The sequence below is a fragment of the Dasypus novemcinctus genome, chromosome 3, assembly GCF_030445035.2.
Source record: "Dasypus novemcinctus isolate mDasNov1 chromosome 3, mDasNov1.1.hap2, whole genome shotgun sequence".
NCBI classification, from domain to species: domain Eukaryota; kingdom Metazoa; phylum Chordata; class Mammalia; order Cingulata; family Dasypodidae; genus Dasypus; species Dasypus novemcinctus.
Window position 1 is genome coordinate 155,908,478 of NC_080675.1, and position 25,241 is coordinate 155,933,718.

At 48.8% G+C, this 25,241-nt stretch overlaps 1 protein-coding gene across 2 annotated transcripts in view; it reads left to right on the forward strand.

Moving 5' to 3' along the window:
* The window catches only part of PCSK6 (proprotein convertase subtilisin/kexin type 6), a 229,216-nt gene extending 204,236 nt beyond the window's left edge, over positions 1-24,980 (forward strand). For both annotated transcript variants that reach the window (XM_004462109.5, XM_004462110.5), the window contains 6 exons: positions 1,126-1,322; positions 3,967-4,054; positions 8,531-8,634; positions 16,989-17,118; positions 21,881-21,993; positions 23,513-24,980. In XM_004462109.5, the coding sequence (XP_004462166.3) occupies positions 1,126-1,322; positions 3,967-4,054; positions 8,531-8,634; positions 16,989-17,118; positions 21,881-21,993; positions 23,513-23,610 (730 nt within the window). In that variant the 3' untranslated portion in view covers positions 23,611-24,980. The remainder of the gene's footprint in view (positions 1-1,125; positions 1,323-3,966; positions 4,055-8,530; positions 8,635-16,988; positions 17,119-21,880; positions 21,994-23,512) is intronic.
* Positions 24,981-25,241: the final 261 nt, after the last annotated feature.

A 25,241-nucleotide genomic window follows, 5' to 3' on the forward strand; every position in this document is an offset into this window, starting at 1 on the left:
AAACTCTCATCCCTGCCAGCCTTGTTGCTGCTCTTGCTTATCCATTCATTCCACAAGGCCTTTTTTTTTTTAAGATTTATTTTATTTATTTCTCTCCCCTTCCCCTCTCCCCGCCCCAGTTTTCTGTTCTCTATGTCCATTTGCTGTGTGTTCTTCTTTTTGTCCGCTTCTGTTGTTGTCAGCGGCATGGGAATCTGTGTTTCTTTTTGTTGTGTCATCTTGCTGCGTCAACTGTCCATGTGTGCGGTGCCATTCTTGGGCAGGCTGAACTTTCTTTCGCGCTGGGTGGCTCTCCTTATGGGGCACACTCCTTGCGCGTGGGACTCCCCTATGTAGGGACACCCCTGCGTGGCATGGCACTCCTTGCACATATCAGCACTGCGCGTGGGCCAGGTCCACACGGATCAAGGAGGCCCAGGGTTTGGACCTCCCATGTGGTAATCGGACGCCCTAACCACTGGCCAAGTTCACTTCCCCCACAAGTCTTTTTGAGCACCTAATGTGTGTGACATCATGCCCAGCCTGGGGAGCTAAGTAGAAAAAAAAAGAAAAGAAAAAATACCCAGTCCAGCTACCTAAAGGCATAGGCATAAACACACACCCAGAGGTGCTTTCCCACAGCATGTGTACCCTGCCAGAGGGTGGCTGGTGCTTGGTGAAGCCAGGGCCAAGCACTGCTCTCAGGGTGCCTGAGGACTTTCCAAACACAGTCAAACTCAGCCTACTGCTATTCAGGGAGTCTACTCATTGCCCAGGAGAGTAGAAAGCATACCAAAGGCAAGTAGGATGGGGTTCTGCCAAAACCGAAAACTCCAAAAGTCCAACATGTCATCTTGGTGCCTTCAGGAGACCAATACACAGCCTCAGGGCTTCCCACTGTAGTCGGAAAGAAAGGACTCTAGGGTTCTTATTGAAATCCTCAAAACTTCAACCTGTGTTCTTTCAAGCTTCCCAACTGTACCTTTACCAAGATAATGGACATTAATGGTTTAAATTCACTCAGGATGGGAAAATCCTTCCAAACCACCTGCCTACCTTTGCCTGACCTGGGATGACACTGCTGGACAGATTGGGCAGGGCTGGGACTGAATTGGGAAGATCCTCATTGTCTCCTCCTCCCCACAGGAAGTGTGTGAGCGAGTGTCCCTTGGGCTACTTTGGGGACTCAGTTGCACGGCGCTGTCGCCGGTGCCACAAGGGCTGTGAGACCTGCTCGGGCCGTGGCCCAACCCAGTGCCTGTCTTGCCGTCGTGGCTTCTTCCACCATCAGGAAACAAATGCCTGTGTGACCCTGTGTCCTGTGGGATTTTATGCCAATGAAAGTAAGTGGCATGTCCGTGGGTACAAGAAATGACCAGTCAACCTCTCCCTGGGGTGGCATTCCCTCTGCAGGGAGACTTTTCCAAGCCCTCTGCTTCCTGGATGCTATGTGGTTTGAGGAAGGGTCTTCAACAGGGGAGGGAGAAAGGAAGAGATGGTAAAATCAAAGCACTCCAACCCTGTTGGCCAATAGCAGTAAATATGCAAGCCTGGCCAGGAACAGTTCAAATAGTTGCTGAAATTAATCTCCAAGTAGTCCTAGGAATTTCATGTGTCTGTGAGTCAATGTCCATCTTTGATGAAGGGCAGAAAAGTGGCTCGGGCATTGTGGGCTCAGTCTGATTTCAGATACCAGAAAAGGAAGGCCTCCAAGGATGCCTGCTGTCTTGTAGTTTCTCCCTGTGTTAGTCAGCCAAGAGGAGTGTTGGCTTTTATAAAGGGTATTTATTTGGGCTAAAAGCTTACAGTTACAAGGTCCTAAAGAGTCTAACTCAAGGTACCATAAGATATTTTCTCACCAAACTCTGTTGCCACATGTTGAAGCAAGATGATTGCCAATCTCTGCAAGGGTTCAGCCTTCCTCTTCCTCTTAAGGCTCCATGGGCCCAGCCTCTTCCCATATCAGCTGTAGGCTGGAGAGCTCATTTCCTTCCAGGACTTCTCAGCTGCTCAGGGCTCTAGTTGCTTCAGATGCAAAATATTAGGCAAATGGCTTAGCTCTTTCCAAGGCTCCAGGTCAAAACTGACCAAGTTCTCTCTTCTTCTTCTGTATCTTCTTTTTTGTGTCTTCTTGAGTGAGTGTCCTTTTATATAGCTCACCAGACGGGCAGAGACTTAAACTGAGTTACACCCTACTGATGTGGTTGCATCAAAGCCTAATCTTAACATAATTTAATCAAAGACTTCTCAGCTGAATCTTATACAGTCAAAGGGGATCATGTCCAGAGGAACAGACCAGTTTACAAACACAATCTCTCTTTTTGGAATTCATAAATAACCTCAAACTGCCATACCCCTCAAGGAAAGACTGTGCCATCTGTCTCTCACCTCTTGAAGCCCAGTGCATAGCAGAGGAGTGGCAGGTAAGGGGATTCAGTACAAGTGAGTACAACTCACCTAGCCAAAGAAGAGCCAAATAGAATATTTGATCGAATTGATGGAGGATAGTTCTCAAACAATTGGCAAAGAAGTTAACATTCAGACTTTGGCAATTTTGCAGGTAGCAGTTCCTCCCATGCACACAACTCTCTGGGTCCTGATTGAGCAGAAGTGATCTGGAGAAAGAGCCAGAAAATCTTTAAAGGCATACAAAGTGTACAAGGGGTCAGTCCTAGCACAGCCTGCCATCTTTCCCTGGGACAAATACATCCTGTGCTTAGGACCAGGTGTGCTAGCCTAGTAGGATAAAACACAAACCCCTAGTAGGCCAGTGCATTCCTTCCCCTCTTGTCCTGGAGATGGTTTGACTCTGGTGGACATGCTCACATCAGTGGTATATCTGTCCCTGGCAGAGAGGAATGGGGTTCATCTACTGCATCAGCACATGGACAAGAGAGAGGGATGCTGTGCATAGAACACCTCCCTGGGTCAGCCATGATTGAGAGGCTTGAGACCCGCTGGCTCTGGGGAACTGACAGTCTCTAGTGAAGCTGACCTTGCTCTGTCTCATCTCTATGTGAGGAAAAGTCTTTCCAACAGAGCCTGTGGGAGTCGTGCCTTTGCTGACGACCCTGCCAGCAATACTGGAGTGGGTTGACACCTCTTTAGGTATCTCTCCCTATGACCAGTGTAAATCCATCAAATAACCAGACTCTCTTTAAAGGGAAAATAAATAGCCAAGCAAGGCACATTTCACAGCCTTTACAAACACCTGCCCTGGGTTGCCACACAGGCCTATTTTCAGTATGGAGGCTCTGTCAACCCCACCCCCATCCCAAGGCAGGAACCAGACCCACTTACTGAGCACCTGCCACCAGTGTATACACATGGGGGGCCCTGAGGAATTTCAAAGATGGGTAGCCAGCAGCCCTTACCTTCCAGAACAATCTCTCTGGGGAGGCAGGCCCCTCTGTGCCCAACCACTTAGTAACCAAGAGAAGTGGTATTTGGCAAGGTACCAAAATGAGTAAGCTAGGTAGGAACTTATCCAAACATAGATGCGAGTTATGGTAAAAAAAGAATTTCCCTGCAAGGACTAAAGAGTCCTTGGTTCACATCTCACTGCAGAGAGTACCCGACTCTTCCTTAAAGACTCCTGAGATGACACAGACAAGGGCCTCAATGGCTTCTGCAGGCTCTATTCTGTCATTTTTATAAAGCCTTGTGCCTGATTAAAGTCCAGTCCAGCAACCAGGAGTTTGCTTCAGTCCCTGTTGAAATAAGTTGGTCTTGGGAATTCCTCCTCTTGGAAGTGCCTCCTCCAAAGCCTCACAGCTGTTTGAGAACATTAATTTACTCTAGGAAAAGAGAGATGTGACCCAATACTGGGCCCTCTGCCTCTTTTATGAATACATGATCCATTCTGGAGACTACCATTGGGTCTTTTTTCAGCCCCTTGAAATGCTCAAGTCTTGTTTGCCCAAATTTTTTTTTTACATCAGTTCTTTCTCTCCCCTTCTCCTCATCTTGCTTTTTTTTTCCCTCCAGGTCATAAGAATTGCCTTAAATGCCACCCAAACTGTAAAAAATGCATTGATGAACCAGAAAGATGTACCATCTGTAAAGAAGGATTCAGGTAAAGCCTTCACTTCAAATCTGAAGAAAGCCAAAGCATTTACACTGTTTTTCGTTTTTGCAATTGTTTTATCAAGTTTTTGCGTCTTTTCTGAAAAGCTAAAATTTCAGGGGCCCAAAGGCTTTCAGGGTACAAAGTCCAAGTCCATTAAGATATTTCCACCTATAAATGGTTGCTTTTTAAGATGAAGAGTTAGGGAAGCGGACTTGGCCCAGTGGATAGGGCATCCGTCCACCACATGGGAGGTCCGCGGTTCAAACCCTGGGCCCCCTTGACCCATGTGGAGCTGGCCCACACACAGTGCTGATGCGCACAAAGAGTGCCATGCCACGCAGGGGTGTCCCCCGCATAGGGGAGCCCCACGCACGAGGAGTGCGCCCCATAAGGAGAGTCGCCCAGCGCAAAACAAAGTTCAGCTTGCCCAGGAATGGCACTGCACACATGGAGAGCTGACACAACAAGATGACACAACAAAAAAAGAAACACAGATTCCCGTGCTGCTGACAACAGCAGAAGTGGACGAAGAACACGCGGCAAATAGACACAGAGAATAGACAACTGGGGTGGGGGGACAGGGGTGGGAGAAAGAAAATAAATAAATAAATCTTTGGGGAAAAAAAAGATGAAGAGTTAGAGTTTAGATTTTACCAAACCTTTGGAGAATCAGTAAAATCAACAGTTCATCATGTTGAAAAGTAGGTCTTGCTGCTAGAAGAGCAAGGAGCTCTTACGGGAACACGGAATCCCCTTCTTTTAGGCAGTAGTAGCGCCACCTATTCCAATTGCCTGTCCCAGCAAGGGGTGGACTATAATGGAGCACCCCACCCCACCCCTCCTTGCCCCCATCACCCTGTCCTCACTCTCTTTTTTCCCAGCTTCTAGTATCTTCATCCAGGTGGGGACACTGACTTCCAGAGGGTGGTCTTTAGCTTACTGGGTCTCCCTCTTCCACCAGCTCAGTCTAAAGAAGCTCAGGATACTTTTCCTCTAAAAAAAAACTTTACCAGTTGTTTCTGTTTGCTGGCTGCCAAAGCAAGTATACCTTGCAATGGATTGGCTTAAACAATGGGAGTTTACTGGCTCACAGTTAGAAGTCCAATTCAAGGCACCATCAAGGTGATGCCTTCTTCCTGAAGAGTAATGTTCTGGGGCTGGCTGCCAGCCATCCTTGGTCCTGGGTTCTTCTATCACATGGCAAGGCAGATGGCAGCCTCTCCTGGCTTCTCCTTTCTCTTCTGGGTTCCGTTGACCTTCAGCTTCTTGCTTCCTGTGGCTTTCTCTCTGTGTCTTTTATTCTGCTTATAAAGGATTCCAGTAATAGGATTAAGACCCATCCTGCCTGAGCTGTGCCACACCTTAACTGAAGTAGACTCATCAAAGGCTCCTTCCAGTGGGTTCACACCCACAGAAATGGATTAGGTTTAAGAAGATGTTTTTCCAGGGTACACTCAGTTCTAAGCCCCCATACTGGGTGGGTGATTTAACTGGGAAGTTTTTAAATGTTTGTTTAGCCCATTTCATGCAACTGACTGGACATTACTGGCTCTTCCATGCTGGTATCTTGATTCCCAGAATGCAGTTTATTCAAAATCACACCTGGAATTAGTAGACATAGCTCAAGCCATTGGGTACCTCCCTCCAATATGGGAATTTCTGGGTTCAGTTCCTGATGCCTCCTAAAAAGAAGATGAGCACACAGCCAGCAAACAGCAAACGCAAACAATGAGGGGAGAAGGAGTGGTGGAGAGAAATAAAATAAATCTTAAAAAAAAAATCATGCCTGAAACATTTCCATCATAAAGAGACCACTGCTATGAAGATGGAAGCTGGGTCTGTGTTTTTAAGGGAGAAAGGGAAGGGGTCAGCTTGAACAGTGCCACCCACCCTAGAATGTGCACAGGAATGTTAATATGCAGATTCCCATTCAAGGAGGCGAGAGACTCTGCATTTCCAACAGGTTCCCAAGGGATGCCATGCTGCTGGCCTGGAGACACCCTTTGCTGTGCACTTGCTAGCAAGGCCTTGGAGGAATTCAACTCCCTTCCCTCAACTTCTGTCTCCCCTCTGCCCAAATTGCTGCTGTGAATGAAATTCACCAGTAGGGATGAATTCTTTTGGCGTTAGGAGGGAAGGAAGAAAATTTACTGAGCTTCCACTCTTTTTCCAATTCTTTTCCCAAATAGCTCCCCATTTATTCTTCACAGCAGCCTATGAGGTAGACAATTATTATCATTCAAATTTTCCAAATGTGGGAGGTAAGTAGTTGCCCCGGGAAGCTTTACTGAGTTTTCATTTATCCTGCCCCTTCTAGATCAGGGAATTAGGGAGAAAGGGGCCCACGGCCCAAGCTCCTGTGCATCTGGAGAAGGGGTGGAAAGCAGGGCCCCAAAGTCTGTTCACACTGCTGTCACAAACCTATTCACTGGACAATCCAGGATTAGGAGTCATAGGATGGCTGGTCTTGGAAGGAGATCCCCAAGATGGAAAAGAACAAGAAGAGAGAGGAGACTTCAGCAGATGGCAGCAGCCAGGGGTCCTGGGAAAGGCCGGACTTGATGTCCCATGCTCTGTCCCTCCTGCTGTGGCTCCTCAACCCCAAGCTGGAGACTGAAGGTGTCAGAGAAGGAAGGCTCCAACTAGGACAACCTGTTTCCCAGTAGGGAAGGACTAGGGGAGTCTCAGAAAACTTGCTTCTGCTTCCTATGGGAGATGTGAAGTCAGATCCTCACTCAGCTCAGGAATGTTGTCAGCCTGAGTAAATGCCTCAAGGGCAGCAGCCACAGAAAGGGAAGCAGTCATCCCCAGCAACCACAAGCATTCCGAGAGGCAAGCAAAATTGTGAACCATCATCTGCCATAATCTACAGAAAGCTTTATTTTATTGCCCAACATCCTCTTAAGCTGCAACTTCAAATCATCCCTGTCGTAGGAGAGCAGTTAGGAACCAGGCAAGGAGCCACTTCCAGGCTGACTTCCTCTTTAGAAGGATAAATGCAGGAAGGGCCCATGGGGGCAGTGGGGGAAGAGGGCAGTAAATTTTTCAAGATATGATATAACTCCATTCCCCAGCACCTTGACAGGGAGAAGCCCTGGGTTGGCGTCCACCATCAACACAGAGGGGTTTGCCCACCCTAACACAACACACATGTCCCCTAAATGCAAGAGTCTGGGTGTGGCCAACATGCACCAAACTGCTTCTTCTGTAGGTCTAGTGGCAGGCCATTTAAAATGCAACAAATGCAGTGTCATCTCAGGAACTAAAGAAAAATAGAAACTGACATTTATTTACATGTGCTATGTACCAGATGCTGTTATAGTCCCTATTAGCTCATTTAGCCCTCAAAGCAACCTTATGATGTAAAGAACTTTTAGTGTACCCTTGAACAGGTGAGGAAATGGAGGGTGGAGGGCTTGGGCCCTGTGGGAGTGGGCCAGTGTGCAGCAGTGGTAGTCCATAGATGCTCAGCTCCTCTTCTTGGGGCTGGGGCCCATGGAGAGGAGAAAACATGAGGACTTGGCTTCTTGCTTGGGTGGACCTTAAAGCCCATCAGCCCAGTGGGGGAGGCTCTGGTTCCCAGGCCCAGGAACTCCTTGTCTCCCAGTGGGTTCCAAGCTGCTTTGGAACTGCCTTTCCCACTTAAGTGCTGAACTTTAGCAACACAGCAAACAGCCGAGTTCTAAGAACTCTCATTTCCTCCCATGAAACTGGTACTTGTAAGATTGCCTATTTCCAGGAGACAGGCCCACCAGGCCCATCTGATCTGGTGCTACAAAGGAGAAACAAGTGTCTCAGTGAGAAGGTGATCTATTGCACGTGCACAAGCAAAGAACTGGGGAAATCTTGCCATAATCAGTTTGAAGTGAGAAGGGGCTAGGGTTTATAGGGGGAATGGGGTTGAGGATCAAATGATGGCAGAGTGATGCATTCCTGCCATGTACTACAAAGGAGAAACAAGTGTCTCAGTGAGAAGATGATCTATTGCACGTACACAAGCAAGGAACTGGGGAAATCTTGCCATAATCAGTTTGAAGTGAGAAGGGGACTAGGGGGAATGGGGTTGATGACAGGGTCTTCTGAGGGGGATGTGGGCAAATTTCTTATGCAAAACTCCTGTTTGATGTCCCTGTTCACAGCCTTTTATCCCAAGGAAGTTATAGATTTCCTGAATTATAAAGTGCTCCTGGCAATGGCTTTGCTGAGATGTTATCTTATTGCTGACTTTCCTGGGAGTAGAACTGGGAAGAGCTGGTTATTATCCTTCTAGGAACTAAGAACAAAAAGTAAACCACTGGGATTAGGTTAGAGAAAACCAGTTCAACCAGATTTGGGAAGGTATTTGAATTTTCAGAGCTGTTTAAGAAAAGGAATTTTTAATAAGCACATTTTTCAGCTATCAAAAGGCATTTGAGGGCAAATCATCATTTGACTAGATTTGGAATAGGTAACAAAACCTGCATCTTTTTTTCTTCCCAACAGCCTTGCAAGGGGTAGCTGCATTCCAGACTGTGAGCCGGGCACCTACTTCAACTCTGAACTGGTCAGATGTGGGGAGTGTCATCCCACCTGTCGAACCTGTGTTGGTGAGTAGACGGCCCACGGACGCTGCTGCTACTGTGCTGAGCAGACAGTTGTTTCCTGGGTGACTGAGCAGATGGCTAACTCTGCAACCGAGGAAGGCCTGGGACTTCATGGACTCCCATGTTCCCTGCACATGCAGACACAGAGGCCCACATGCCTGGGTTTCCAAACATTAGAAACCCAACCCAGCAGTGGCTGTTTCAGTCCATGAAGCGAATGCTAACGGCTCATGAGCTGCCATGACCGAAACCTCAGTTCATGCTGGGGAGCTGGTCTGAGTCAAGGACGTACTCCAGAGATGTATACTGAGCACTCAAAAAGGGGAGGTGGTTTCAAGTAGTGATGGAGATGCTTTTTAAAATATAGCTTCAGCAGAGGGGTTCTGAAGAGTAGACTTTATACAGTACATTAATAAGTGGGGAAACCGTAGGTGGGAGGGTGTTAGAGTCCAAGTACAACCTGAGGTCAATAAGGAGCTGTAAAAATGAATTCTTCTTGTGTATGGCCTGGGGGTAGTGGGCTAGGAGGTAGGGTATTCTTGGAATGCAGGAGGGTTTGGGCCTGGACGCAGAAAGTTTAAGTGTCCTTATCTGCTCCATTCTCACTGAGATATGGCTCCTTTGGTCATTCTTAGGGGAAGATGCACTGCCTTCCCACACATAGGCTGTACTTTGCTCAATCAATTGGAATGGAGTCACAGCCTTAGGACATGTTAATCATTGCAAACTTTGTAAGGGCAAACCTCTAACAATAACCTTAGTTCTTTTCATTTATTTTTACTTATTTTGAACATTTTATTTAAAGAGGAAAAGACTTGGATAAGCAGTTTTCTGTATATAATAATTTCCCACATGGGTTATAGCACAGATGTCTTATGTGCTATAATCCACTGTTTTATGCAGAAGAGTGGAAAATCCATTCTTTTATTGGGTTTCATTTTGCAGTTATTTGCACAAGTGAGTACAACACAAGCTGGACCTCAGGTTGTTTTGTCCTCTCGACCCTGCTTTCTGACCCCCCGCACATGGGTTCCTGTTCTGAGAAACTCACATTAGAGTGAAGTTTGCTGCAGTAATGATTTAGGAATTCAGTCTCTGCTAAATCACACTAGCTGTAATTCCATTCTTGGGAAATGCTCAGGCACTGGCTCAGGCACTAGTGTGACTTTGTGGGCCCTGGCAGTTAATCAGCTGTGCTTCCTGCCCCAGACACCAGGGCTTGCTGGCCCAGAGCCAGGGCTAGGGCAAGCAGCGTCAGGAGGGATGGGGTGCAGCCCGTGGGAAATGGAACCCTCAGCTGCTCCCCTGGGACAGCGTTAAACGGAGCTGTGCTCAGAAGGTTTTTGCCCATTGCCAGCTCCGTGGTTTTTGCTAGCAGTTCCCTTTGTTACCTTTTTGTTTATCATTTTGATTCTCTTTTTTAGTCCAGGATTAAGGAGCATTGCTTATGTAATGTAGCTTGTTTACATGTCATAGGCACTAGAATCCATAAAATCCAGACGGAAGGCTTGATACTTTTTTATTTTATTAATTCCTTTTGCTTTTCTTTCTCCAAATCCCCGGGCAGGCTGATGGCAAGCAACTTTTTTTTTTTTTTAAGATTCATTTATTTATTTATTTCTCTCCCCTTCTCCCCTCCCCCACCCCAGTTGTCTGTTCTCTGTGTCTATTTGCTGCGTCTCCTTTGTCGGCTACTGTTATAGTGGCACTGGAATCTGTGTTTCTTTTTGTTGCGTCATCTTGTTGTGTCAGCTCTCTGTGTGTGCGGCACCATTCCTGGCAGGCTGAACTTTGTTTTGCGCTGGACGACTCTCCTTACGGGGCGCACTCCTTGCACGTGGGTCTCCCCTACGCAGGGGACACCCGTGCGTGGCATGGCATTCCTTGCGCGCATCAGCACTGCGCGTGGGCCAGCTCCACACAGTCAAGGAGGCCCGGGGTTTGAACGGCGGACCTCCCATGTGGTAGATGGATGGCCTAATCACTGCACCAAGTCCGCCGCCAGCAAGCAACTTTATAGAATCACTTCTTCTAGGATTGCTTAGCTTGATCTTGAAGGCTTTTCATTCAGCCATGAGCAGGTAAAAAGCTCTCCAGGGTCTCCCGTCCTCACGCCTTCCTCTGCCTGGATTTCTTTCTAAGCCCCCAGAATCATGTGCATCTACCCCCAGGCAGCCTCTAGGGAGAGGGACACCACTTCTTAGCTCCTAGTCAGCTTCCTGCCCATGTAAGCTGTTCCCCACTCCCTACTCCTGCTCACCTGAATGGCCCCCATTCAGCTTCTGGGCTGAGGTTTGTGGAGAGGCACCATGTTTTTCTCCAGTGCCTGCAGATCCCCTTGCCCTCAGCCTCTGGTCAGCCCCTGCTCACACCTCAACTCATCTTCCAGCCCTGGAGCCCATAGTTGCCTCAGGACCCTCCCATGCATCTCTTCCACAGGCCTGCCTTCCCCCTACAGGGCCCACACTCCTGAGGCAAGGGACACCTGTGACACATGCCTGGCTCAAGGGTTCCAGAACAGGCGGCGGGCTAATGCCCAAATTCCTTAAGATCATGCTCGCTCCCACCCACCCCACAGGCCTGTACAGTGCCTGCTGCTCTCTCCACTCTTGAACTTACCCAATCTCAGCTATTTCTTCTGACTTGGGAGAGGAAGAGAGGATGTGCTGCCTGTTCACACCCTTTCCAAATCCCTTCTCTCCTACACCCAGACTCCCACCACTTAGGGTTCAAGCCAAGACTTCAGACTCTTGGTCAGTTTCTCTGCCAGGGCTTTTCCCTAAAGCCAGCAGTGCCTCCCAGCTGTTGAATTGGGCAGGGAGGGGTGGTCAGCAAGAGTGGCAGGCCATGGACAGGCTCTGGGCAGCCACTGCCCACATCCATCTACCTCATGGTTCACCAAGCCCTCCATGGCAAGCCAGGCATAGTGATCAGGAGCTCAGGTCTCACAGGCACATGCCGTGGGACTCACTTCCTACAGGTCACACAGCTGCCACTTCAAGGGTTTCTGAGGCTCCTGGTTCTCTTGGGGGGTTAGTGTCTGGAAGGACCTGGGGCTTGACTGGTCCTGCCTTTGCCTGGCCAGCAGTCATCTCACTCCCCAGCAGACTTTGCTCCCGACACCACATGCCCCCTGCAGAGCAGCATGGGGTTCTTGGATCCTGTGCCCAGCTGCAGGGCGGCCACTGCATTTGGAGCCAGCAGGACCAGGCCGTGCTCTCCCAGGTGGGTCCTTCATCCTTAAGGCATGGCTGAGGAGCACATGTGCCCTGGAGGCTGTGGCCTGCCAGCGAGAGTCTGACACTTTGGAATTTCTTCTCCACCCCACCCCCATGCCATGCTGCCCACGCAGCTGCCTGTTATCTTCACAGGGGACCAAGGCACAGAGTGGTCTGCCTTCCCTGGTCACACAGCCACACCCCTGCCTGGTCTGGGAGTGTCTACTTTTTCTGTCTGGTGGCATTTATATAACTCTAGGAAGTACTTAAAAATCCATACAGTACTTCTGTATTGGTGAAGTACAGGTGCTGGATGGGCTTCACAGGCAAGAGACATGTGCAGATGGACAGGTGGACCTGCTCAGAAGGGCCACAGGCTTGGGGTATAATGCTCTGTGGTTGCCATTTTTAATTTCTTAATAACTTCCTTTGAATTTGTATTTTGTAAGTCAAGTCCCATGGGACATTGATTGGATCATAAGGTATGGTGGCTTGGCTCATACCCGGTCCCCAGGATGGTTCTCAGCCACCCACTTCCTTGAGACCCAGGCCCATCCAGCCTCCCCAGCCCTGTTTCTGCTCAGCAATCACTGCTGCCCTCCACCCCATGGCAGTCGTGGGGAGGGTTGACATCAGGAACACATGCCCAGTGGTATCTCGGGGCAGGCATGGTGGCCACAGGACATTTAGTGGGTGACATGGTGGGGCAAACTCCTTGCCCTTCCCCAGCCCTGGCACCCAGCACTTCCTGGCATGCAGATGACAATCCCTTGGGAGTCACCAGTCCACTGTGGGTTATTATGATGAACCCATGGGAAAGGGAGGTGCCTGACTCAACATACCCACCCTGGCAGGGGACTGGCATGTGGGTCTTGCAGCTGACAGGAGGGGCACTCTGGCAGCCAGGGGTCACATACACATGGGTGTGTGCATGCCATGTTGCAGGGCAGTGCCCTTGGGAACCTGTGATGGTCTGCTCACCCTTCCAGACCCCTGTGCCAAGGGAGCATGACATTAAATAGCAAATCAAGAAACCATCATGGGGAAGCAGACTTGGCCCAATGGATAGGGCGTCCGCCTACCACATGGGAGGTCCACAGTTCAAACCCCGGGCCTCCTTGACCCGTGTGGAGCTGGCCCATGCGCAGTGCTAATGGGCGCAAAGGAGTGCCACACCACGCAGAGATGTCCCCCGCGTAGGGGAGCCCCATGCACAAGGAGTGCGCCCAGTAAGGAGAGCTGCCCAGCGCGAAAGAAAGTGCAGCCTGCCCAAGAAAGGTTCCACACACACGGAGAGCTGACACAAGATAACACAACAAAAAGAAACACAGATTCCCGGTGCCACTGATAAGGATAGAAGCAGTCACAGAAGAGCGCACAGCAAATGGGCACAGAGAGCAGACAACTGGGGGGGGGGTATTAAATAAATAAATAAATCTTTTTTTAAAAAGTCATGACAGTTCAAGAGGGAGATCACAGAAGAAAGGAAAACATTTTATGTTAGTACCTTTAACTGCACTTTTTTTCCTGCTTGTTGAACAAGGTCTCCACATTTTCATTTTGCACTAGATCCCTCAAATTAGGGGGCAGGTCCTCGGTGAGTGCTCTGCTATTTTTTTTAGGCCCTATGAGTGCTTATAAAGTGTTCAAAACCTATAAGAGCTTGTGACTTCAGAGAATTCTTAAGAGACTTTGACTAAATCATAAAATTCATTATTTTATTAGTCACAAAAATAGTTTAATGGTTTAGAAAGTTTGCGTCTAACCTGTTTTCAGTTCGTTAAGTTTAGCTTTAAATGAAGAACAGATGAGAGAGCATTCTTTCCAACCATAGAAGGTCCACCTGCATTAAAGATCCCAGTGGCCAAAGAAAGACAGTGTGGATGAAGAGGGTTCCACATACGAGAAAGAAGAGCCAGAGCACAGCACCTGCAGGCTGGGAACTTTTAAGGGACTCTGAGGCTGAGCAGCCAGGGCGGGGTGGCAGGCCATACACCTTTGAACACTCCCTGGAGATAAAATGGTGGGAGATAGTGGACAAGCACAGAGAGGAAAGGTTGCCTTGAGGGGAGAGAACCTTCCAGCTAGAAAGAGATTCACTGCACAGCATCCCTACTCAGTCATGGGGTGAGGGTAGCTCTTCAGCCACATCGCAAGAAGAAAGAGAGGGAAGCAAACTTGGCCCAATGGATAGGGCGTCCATCTACCACATGAGAGATCCGCAGTTCAAACCCCGAGCCTCCCTGACCCGTGTGGAGCTGGCCCATGCACAGTGCTGATGTGCTCAAGGAATGCCATGCCATGCCCTGTAAGGAGAGCCGCCCAGCGTAAAAGAAATTTCAGCCTGCCCAGGAATGGTGCGGCACACACGGAGAGCTGATGCAGCAAGATGACGTAACAAAAAGAGACACGGATTCCTGTGCCACTGACAACAGCAGAAGCGGACAAAAAAGAACACACAGCAAATGGACACAGAGAATAGACAACCAGGGCGGAGGGTGGGGGGCAGAGGATGGGGGAGGGGGGGAAGGGGAGAAATAAATAAAATAAATCTTTAGGAAAAAAAAAGAAGAAAGAGAGGACACCATCCACACATCCACCATACAGATACTCTAGGCAGGGTGGGCAACAGTCCATTTTGAGGGGCCTTTTGCCACAAAGGGCTCCCGATGGGCCTAGTCCTCACCTGCCTCTGCCTTTCACTCAAAGGAGATTAGCCTGAATAGACTCAAAATGCCCTTCAAGGGCTTCAAGCTCTGGTTCTGAGAGATGAAACCAGCCGTCAAAGCAAAGAGTGAGCAGCTGCCCAAGGGTGTTTCCTTGACACAGCAGGGAGAGCCCTTCTTAGGCCAGAAGTTACTGCAGAAAGAGGGCCACATAGCACTGCATCAGCTGAGACCTCAATTGAGAACCACGATCAAATCAAAGAGGAAAAAAAAGTTTACCTAGTAACCATGATTATCATAGAGCATCTGAGATCATTTCTTCTCCATGTTTAAACCCCTGAACTATTGCCTAGCTACCTTACTCTGATGTCCACATCAGGTCCTCCTTGGGGACACTGAGCACAGAAAGGGTGTTCAGCATTTATTTACTGTACAAATGAATGAATGAATGAGTGGGTGGGTGGATAGATAGATGGGAAGAGGATAGGTGGCTGGATGGGTAGAAGAATGGGTGGGAGTGTGGAAGGGTGGATGGGTAGATATGAACGGATGGACGGGTAGGTGGATGGATAGATGGATGGGTGTATGGATAGATAGATGGGTAAGTGGGTACATGGATGGATGAATGGGTAGGTGGGTAAATGTGTAGGTAGATGGGTGGGTAGGTGGATGGATGGATAGATGGATGAATGGATGAATGGATGGATGGACAAATGATGGACAGATTAGTGATGTGGTTTTCTCATTCTAGTCCAATGCCTGACCCAGGCTGACAAGTTCTCCCCTGATTCTGGCTTAGCTGCAGGTTTCCCCTAATAGTTCTTGAACCTTTGTTCAGACCTTTTGTCTCTCACATCACCACTACTCCCAAAAGCCCTTCATCATTTATTCTGTTTCCAAAAATGGCCATATCACCCACCAAATACCTGTCAATGCTGTTTCCAAAAAATCTCTTCTGTCAGTTCTCCCACATCACCTGACAATGCTCTCCCTGGTAGAAATACGAGACAAGGCATACATGCAAGCCACAGAGGCAATTTTAGACTTCCTGGTAACCACACTTTAAAAGGTAAAAAAGAAACAGCTGAAAAATAATTTTAATATTGTATTTTAATTAACCCAATGCATCTAAAATATTATTTCAAAATGTAATCAATATTTAAAATTTTAATGAGCTATTTTACATTCTTTCATTCTTTTTTATGTAAAGTCTTTTTTTTTAAGATTTTTAAAAAATTTATTTCGCCCCACCCCCTTGATATTTGCATTTGCTGTGTCTGTTTGTTATGTGCTGGTGTTCTTTTTAAAAGGGACTGGGAACTGAGCCAGGGACCTCCCATGTGGGAGGGAGGCACCTAATTGTTTGAGCCACCTCCATTCTCTGCTTTGTTGTGGCTCTCATTATGTTTTTCCTCCTTGTGTCTCTTGTTGCATCATCTCACTGCACCTGCCTGTCACATCATCTCGCTGTCTTGCTCATCTTCTTTAGGAGGCACCAGCAACCAAACCTGGGACCTCCCATGTGGTAGGCAGGAGCTCAAACACTTGAGCCACATCTGCTTCCCCTGCAAAGTCTTTTGAAGTCCATGTGCGTATTTTACCCTTACAGCACATCTCAGTTTGATCCAGCCACACTCCAGGTGCTCAGCAGCCACAAACGGCCAGCTAGTAGCCAGTATACTGGCTGGGCACAGCTGTAACAGGCACAGGGCTCAAGCCTGTGGGGAGAAGAAGTGTCTGGAATCAGGGCCAAACCACATGGCATGGGTAGAGTGGAGATGTGTTGAGGTCATCTTATGTCCCCAAGGGTACTGCCCTTCCCCATCAGTGAAGCGGGCCTGGGAATGGCACCTCCCAGAGGTTATATGGGGCCAGTGCTGGCACATGGTGGGCACTTGGGAAGTGCTAGCTGTGGGGGTCAGTGTCTTAGTTCCCTTTGGCTGTCATAGCAAAGTACCACAAACTGAGTGGCTTAAAGCAACAGCAGTGTACTCTCTCACAGTTCCGGAGGCCAGAAGTCTAAAATCAAGGTGTCAGCAAGGCAATGCTCTTTCTGACAGTTCTAGGAGAGAATCCTTCCTTGCCTCTTTCTAGCTTCTGGTGTTTGCCAGCAATCGTTGGTTTATAGACTCATTACTCCAATCTGTCTTCACATGGCCTTCTCCCTCTGTGTGTGTGTGCATGTGTCTGAGTGTCCTCTCCTAAGGTCACCCATCATTGTATTTAAGGTCCACCCTATTCCAGTATGACCTTGTCTTAGCTGATTATATCTCCAAAGTCCCTATCTCCAAATAAAGTCACATTCTGAGGTTCTAGATCGACGTAAATTTAACTACAGCTACCTTGGCGTGCCTGAACAGTGTCCAAGACTCTGTGGCACCCCCTCCCTGAGCCCAAAAGGCACTGCAGCAGGCTGGAGATATGGAGATCGGCAGGGGGTCCTTGACATATCTTCTTTCCCTCCACCCCTCAGGCCCTGGCAGAGAAGAATGTATTCACTGTGCAAAAGACTTCCACTTCCATGACTGGAAATGCATGCCAGCCTGTGGTGAGGGCTTCTACCCAGAGAAGATGCCAGGCCTACCCCACAAAGTATGTCGAAGGTATGTGCTGCTCTCAGACATTCCTCTCAGCTCAGGCCAGGACTGATGGGGAATGGCCACTGCTGTGGTGTCTCCCCTGGAGTTGGGGATATGTTACATCCCATTGCTAGGAGAGTGAGGCAAGTGGGACATGGAAAGTTCAACTGCAGTTACTGATCTGACTGAGGTTGCCCGGTGACTATCATTTCTTTGTCCAATTAATTAGTATTTTGTTGAGTATATTGTTGGGAATTGAATCACATCCTCCACAAAAGTCATGGTCAGGTCCCAAGTCCTGGTCCTATGGGTGGGAACCCATTTGTAAACAGGACCCTTAAAGATGTTATTAGTTAAGCTGCGCCCTGAATAAATGAGGGTAGTCCTTAATCTAAGATGGCTGGAGTCCTTATAAGCAAAGAAAATTGGGCACAGAAGTCATGGGGAGCAGTCAGAAACCAGAAGTCAACAAAGCCTGGAAGAGAAAGGAGAATTCAATACCCATGCATTGCCATAATGCAGAAAAAAGAAGGACCAAGGATCACTGTCAGACAGCCCCAGAATGCCAGGCTCGAGGAAGAATGCATTGCCTTGCTGATGCCTCAGTTTTGGACTCCTCCTAACCTCAAAACCATGGGCCAATAAATCCCTTTTGTTTAAGCCAATCTGTTGCATGGTATGGGTTTCAACAGCCAGGAAACCAAGATATACCTGCTGTGTGCTGGGCACCTCTTCATGGCTGGAGCTAGGGCAGGAAGCAGAACATCCATCCAGATGCAGGGCAGTGGTTCCACCTCTGCCATGGCTAGGGATGCATTCACATTGTTGGTAACTAAGGAAATTATGTTTTTTGGAGATTTTTTTAAAAATTAAAAAGGTCCTGACCATTTCCTCACTCTAAAGCCATTTCCCATTGGTAAATAAGCATTTATTTTAGCCCCCCTCATTCTCCCTTTTCACTTATTCCCATGTGTCTACATAGCCCCCCTTCTTGTTGGGTGCCTCTGGGCTGCGTAGTGCTCCCTCTTGTCGGACCTGGGCAGTTAGAGAAGGAACCTTCTGCCCTCTTGTCTTGCTAAATTATGTCTTATATGAAGACATCATAAATCCACCCCAGAAACCAGGAAGGGCAGCCTTCCTTGTTCAAAATGAGAGTCAGGGATGAGGGGTTCGAAGAGGACCCTGAGGATAGTGGTGATGGGGGCCAGAGCCTGTGGGGGAAGAAAGGGGAGAACCTGAGGTGTGAAATGGATTCAAAACAAGGGAAGCCACAGAGGCCCCAGTCCAAGCAGGGATAGGCAGTCCAGGCTCCCTCCACGAGCTCACGGCTGGGGACCCCTTAGCACTAGTAGATTTATGGCCCTAGGGTCTTGTCAGCCTCCCAAAACTGTATATAGAGATATTCACATACCACACGATCTATCTAAAGTGTGTAATCAGGACGGCAAACTTCGCCCAGTGGTTAGGGCGTCCGTCTACCACATGGGAGGTCCGCATTTCAAACCCCGGGCCTCCTTGACCCGTGTGGAGCTGGCCCATGCACAGTGCTGATGCGCGCAAGGAGTGCCGTGCCACGCAGGGGTGTTCCCCGCGTAGGGGAGCCCCACGTGCAAGGAGTGCACCCCATAAGAAGAGTCGCCCAGCGCTAAAGAAAGTACAGCCTGCCCAAGAAAGGCTCCACCCACATGGAGAGCTGACACAACAAGAGGACGCAACAAAAAGAAACACAGATTCCCAGTGCCGCTGACAACAACAGAAGCGGACAAAGACGATGCAACAAATAAACACAGAGAACAGACAACCAGGGGGGAGGGGGAGGAGGGGAGAAATAAATCTTTTTTAAAATAAAGTGTGTAATCATTGGTTCTTAGTATAATCACAATATTATGCATTCATCATCACAAAAAAATTCTAGAATTATTTCATTTTTCCAAAAAGAAAAATTCCACACCCCTTAGTATGCCTTCTCTAGCCCTACCAAAGCTGTATTTAGAGAACTGCTCTGGATTTTAACCCAGACTCTTTAAAAATAAAATTTAAATTAATTATAAAAACACCACCCTAAAGTGAGCCCATGGAAGGCCATCAAGGCCTCACGCTTGTGAGACCCAACAAAAGCAGCATCCAGCAGAGGCTAGGTATCCATGAAGGTGTCAGCCCCCCAGATTGAGTTGGTTTGAAATAGGACACTTGCCAACTTCACCCAGATTGCCCAGGCCCGCCCTGAGCCCTCTGCACAGTTATCCAAAGTAAACCTGTCTCAGCTTGCCAGGGAGGGTGCATGACAAATACCACACACTGTTTGACTTAATGACAGGGTTTTATTGGCTCATGGTTTGGGAGGCTGAAAGTCCAAAATAAAGGTATTGACAAGGCCATGCTTTCTCTTGGAGTCTGTAGTGTTCTGGGGCCAGTTGCCACAATCTTTGGGGTTCCTTGGCTTACATCTGTGACTCCCATAGCATGGGATCTCTCCTTGTGTCTATTCTTATGGTTTCCACTGACTTCCAGCTTCTGACTTCTCTTTCTAAGGCCTCTAGTAAAATGGATTGAGACCCACACCTTAACGAATAATAATAACATCTTCAGAAGGTCCCATTTACAATGGGTTCACACTGCAGGAGTGCAGATTAAGAACGTGCTTTTTTATTGGGGTACATGATTGCATCTGTCATGAAACTTTTAACCTGTCAGATGGTTTGTGGATAATGAACCCAAGTACCGTATCCCAGAGAGAACTGGGACTTAAACAGTCGTGACCATTTCCATTTGCCAAAAGCTCTGGACCCCAGAGGATGCTAGATGTTACCATGGCAACTGGAGATGCCCAGGGCATCCACTACCTGTGACGCCCCTGCCTCCAGGAGGCAGGTGGTGGGATGCCCCATCCGTCCCCTCCTTAGCTGCCTGTGTTCTCGCATCCATCTGTGCCCTCAGCCGGGAAGGAGCTCATGCTGGGCCGACAGACCATACCTTAGAGAAAAGCCCTGGGGGAGAGCCCTGCATAGAGCCATCAGGGTGATGACAAACAGAGGGCCCCATCTTTTAAAGGCCGCTTGGCTCAGAAGACCCCTTCAGAGTGGATTCCTCCCACAGGAACAAGGATCTTGGCCTACTCTGGGATGGCAGGATGGCTCCCAGTTTGGGCAGCATGAGAATTTAGAGAGCCTCAGGCATCCTCTAGCTTCAGAAGACTGGTTTGCTCTCTGGCCATCCCCTGCTGCCCAGCCCAGGCAGCCTGAGCAAACAGGTGACCAGATAGGGGCTGGAAGCTGTAAAGCCAGACCAGGACATGAGCCCACTGGGTGGGCCACCAGGATGCCAAGACTTGCTCCTGTTGTATCCAGACATCTTAGTCCCTGAGGGCAGCCGTAACAAAGTGCCACAAACTGGAGGACTTAAACAGCAGACTTTTATCATCTTAACAGTTCTAAAGGCCATAAATCCAAAATCTGTAGGGGAGAATCCTTCCTAGCTTCTTGGGGCATTGGTCTCTGTTTCAGTTGTAACATGGTGTTCTCCCCTTCTTCTAAGGATACCAATCATTGGATTAAGGCCCTTCTGATTCAATATGACCTCATCATAACTTTATGACATCTGCAAAGACCCTATTCCCAAATAAGCCCACACTTAAAGGAACCAGGGGTCAAGACTTAAATGTATCTTTTTGGGAGACACACTTCAGAATCTAGGCTTTGCAGGCCACACAGTCTGTTTCAGCTATTCAACTCTGCTGTTATGGCACAAATGCAGCCATAGCCAATATGCAAATGAAGGAGCAAGGCTCCAGATAAACTTCATTCACAAAAGCAGGGGACTGGCTGGATAATGGCCTGTGGGCCTCAGTTTGCCAACCCTTCCCTGAGGTCAGGTTTACTCTGCATTAGAAATCTACCTGGCGGTGAGAGTCTTCCATTTGATACTGCAATGATGGACACATAACATTTACTCATTTGTCAAGGCCTCTGGAACTATACCGCATAAAGTTAAACCATAATGTAAACTATAGACTTTGGTTAGTAGCAATGCTTCAGTATTGGTTCACCAGCTGTAACAAATGTACCACGCTAATCTGTCAATCATAGTGAAAACTGGGGCGGGGGGTGGGTGTGGGGTGGGGGGGTGGAAGGGGTTAATGCTAATTCCCTATACTTTCAGTATAATTTTCCTGTAAATGTAAATCTAAAACTTCTCTGAAAATAAAATTAAAAAAAAAAAGGAAAGAAATTTCCCAGGGCTCCATTTCCAGGCCAGGCTCAGCCAGGACCTCTAAGAAGGCAGGAATTTGAAGAGCCATCCCCAAGGTGACTGGTGTGGCCTGAAAAGAAGCCCTGTCTGATGACAGCAGCAGGTCCATCAGATCCCTGGGATCGAGTTAAGCTCAAGTCTGGCCCAAACCCAAGTCCACAGCTGATGCAACCTCAGTGGCTATTGAGAAGGACCAGGCTGAGCAGCTCAGGGTGCCAGAGAGGATGGGCAGAACCCAGGAAGGCATTGAGGTGAGCCACAGGACTTCTTAGAGACCCAGGCTCACCCTTCCACAGCCAGCAGCTGCCTCAGCCTCCACTCCTGCTAATCAGCTGGGGCAGGAGTGAGGTCAGACACGAGGGGGGCAGCATATCCTTGGCCCTGTTCCGGGGCATCACGGGTAGACAGTTATAGCCTCTCAACAAAGATCAAGGCCAGGAGGTGGGGTGCTGCAGAAAGGGGAGGAGGGCTCCAGGTGAAGAGCTTAAGGCTGGGCCTCTCTCCCCCAAACAACAATGGGTACCTGTGTCTCCCACAGATGCGACGAGAACTGCCTGAGCTGTGAAGGCTCCAGCAGGAACTGCAGCAGGTGTAAGGCAGGCTTCACACAACTGGGGACTTCGTGTATCACCAACCACACGTGCAGCAATGGTGAGGACTGCAAAGGACAGCTAGGTCACCTGTAGGGCCACCCCTCGAGACAGCTCAGCCCTGTGGGCTTTCAGTCAAAAAAAGAACAGAAAGCATGGACCTGGCAGCCCCTTGACCTGACATGCCTGCCCATTGTGTGACTGGCCATCTTGGGACATAGTCAGTTTGGAAAGTGGCTGCCCTCTCTCCAGCTTCCCTTCAGGCCTTGCACGCTAATCAGAGAGGTATTCTAGCCACCAACCCAGCTACTGCTGGTTGGTTTGTTGAGTGACTCTTAAAGATTTTGTTCTTATAGCATTTTCTCTGTCATGCCATAGGCCCCAGGTAACCTGGAAGCAGTGACTTCCATAAGAGAGGCCTGACCTTGGGAGACAAAGCCAGGAAACCTAGAGGGTCTTATCCTCAGGACTAAGGGAAAAGAGACCCCCAGCTGAGGCCCTCAGTGCAGGGAGGCCACTCAGGCTGGCCAAGGCCCACCAGTAGGCAGGCTCAGCAAAGGGACCCAGCAGGGGGCCACAGGGGGGCCTGCATCAGGGCAGGAGTGAAAGGCAGTACTCTGCACTGTGGGTGAGCCCTGGTTTGCCAAGCAGCCTGGGGAACAAGGACAGGGCTGTGAGAACAGAAACCAAAGATGGTGCCCAATTTGGGGATTCTGGGCAAGAGGAAGCAGGTGGGGGGAGGAGGAACAGGGAGCAGGGGCAATTGACAGAAAGTACTCTAGCAGGACAAGAGGGCTCATAGGCTTAGTAAGCCATGAAGACGAATGGTGTGGGGCCAGCTCCGGATACCCTGTCCCAGATGTGAACAAGAAGGAAGCAGCCACATGCAGGGGTATCCAAAGATGGGGGCAGGTGGTCCATGAATCTGAAGCTTCCCTGCACTGGCAGAACACAGACCAGAGAAGGAACCCTGGGGCCCCGTGGAAACCCTCAAGAACTGACCTCCTTGCTGTGCTGCTCAGTTATTTTGGTTACTCACAGATTCGGGTTCTTCCAAAGGCCAGAAAGCACCCTCTGTAGGAAGTTATCTGCTCAGGTTACGTATCCAGTCCAAGAAAGTGCAATGGTCCCAAGAGGGTCTCCCAGGGTCCCTGAATGGCCACATCCACCCCAAAAGCCAGCAGCCAAGGCACCATTCTCCATCAGTTCCTCCCCTCCCCTGAGGCTTTTCCGTTACCCACTGCCTTGAAACCTCTCTCCATCCCATCTTTTCCCCCTGGACCATGGCAGCAGCTTCCATTCCAGTCCCCCTTCAGCCTGCATCCCACTTCCCTCAGAAGCTTCTTCCTAAGCCTCCCACCAGTGTAGTCATCCCAAAAGATGGGTATACACAGTGCCCTGAAGTTGCAGACCTCATAGTAAGGGCCACAACAGCTGCCTGGCAACCACCTGCTCCCCCCACCCATAGCCCCCTACCCAACATACTATGGGTTCCCAGGAAAAGGGAAATGAACGAAGCAACCTCAGCAGGCTTCAAAGTCTGACAAATCCTTCCATTCTCTTTCCCAACCCTGCCCCAGCTGATGAGACATTCTGCGAGATGGTGAAGTCCAACCGGCTCTGCGAACGGAAGCTCTTCATTCAGTTCTGCTGCCGCACATGCCTCCTGGCCGGGTAAAGCCTGGCTGCCCTCAGAGGGGGCACTGCACGGCCATCCATCTGCCACCAGACTGTCGGATAGCACCTGTGTCAGGGCTCAAGTGGGTTCTGCCGGGTGCTTGGGGCAGGGCCACACATTTGGCAGCTTTATCACACCAGGAGCCAGGTCCTTCAGTAGCATCCCTGGGCAGCCAGTGCCTGATGGATGGTTGCTCTTTAAGGAGGTGTTCTTAAGACGGCGATATCCTTTCAAACTCTGCTTCCTGGCCACATGCTTCTGGCAAACTCAAAATGAGAACAAAAGGAATCCTGGGAATCCACAGCTGTGGAGCCACATCTGGGACCGTAAGTTTACTGAATCTTCAAGACCAAAGCAGAAAGGAAAGGCACTGGCCTAAGACATCACTTTCTCCTCCATGCTTTGTTCAGTCCTGCAGGAAATCTCTCTGGGGGAGGGGGGAAGAGCAGGCCACAGAAACCTGCCTTCCAGGGTGATGAAGGACCAAGTCACTCACCTGCTCAGTCCGCCTGCAACGCAGCAGTCCAGGTGACAGCTTGGTCAGACAGTAAATAAGATAGATTTGGGGGCATAAAATGTATGACCACTGGGGACAGAGTCTCTTTTTACATAATCAGATGCAAAGCCCAGATCGGAATATTCTTCCTTTCCCCACAGCACTCTGGATGCACCAAGCTTCCCTGTTTTCCCATGTCCTTTTGGTGTGTCTGGCATTCCCATGGGCCTGAATGACTAATCAGTTCAGGGCCTTCTGTGGAGGGCCCAAAGGAGGTATCCAGGGGTCAGCCCAAAGGTGCCTCTGGCCGGCCAAGCTGTTCCTCTTTATGAAATTTCAACCCAGTGCTTGAATTGTTAGTCATCTGTCATGTCCCACTTCAGGAAATTGCTTTTAAAATACAGTTGGCCTCTGCTTTTCAGAAGACTTATTCTTAAGGTAGATGTCCCTATGTCTACTCTGAGCCTATGTGATATAGATGGATTTATTGCTGCCAAACCCGTGCAGGCATTTTATAAGCTACGTGTCCTGATTTTTACCGATGTTAATTATTTTGACAAATATTTCATATATTTTCATTGAAATGCACAATCCGCTCCAACCATTCCCTTTAATATGGGAATAACATTTGCCTTAAATCTTTTCGTTCTTGTTTGTCTCCATTCCATCCTGCTCCCCTTTTGACTATAACGCACTTGCCTTGTTGCCAGTGAGCCAGAGAGAACCAAACAGTTGTTTATTCAATCGACAACTCTGAAAAAAAAAATCAGCAGATAGTGTTAACACTAAATTAATAAAAGAGTTAACATCCCTTGGCAAAGGAGCCTGTATTTCTTTCCAAGGCACAAAAATTAAACATGGGTGCTGACCAATATGTGAAATGGACATTGTTTTATTCATGGTTTCTGGATGTTTGATGTCACTCCATAGAAGGTCATCTTTGACCTTTAGCAAACATTGATGTAACAGAGCAATGGGGAATATCCCAGAGTTCCAACCCCAGGGTATCTTTTGGCAAATAGATGCCTTTAGGGTAGAGGGGCTACAGCCAGTTTAGAGACATCATCCATCTGTCCAGGGTGGGGGCACTACACAGCCCAGGATGCTACCCCTGTGTCCATGCATCTTCATGCCT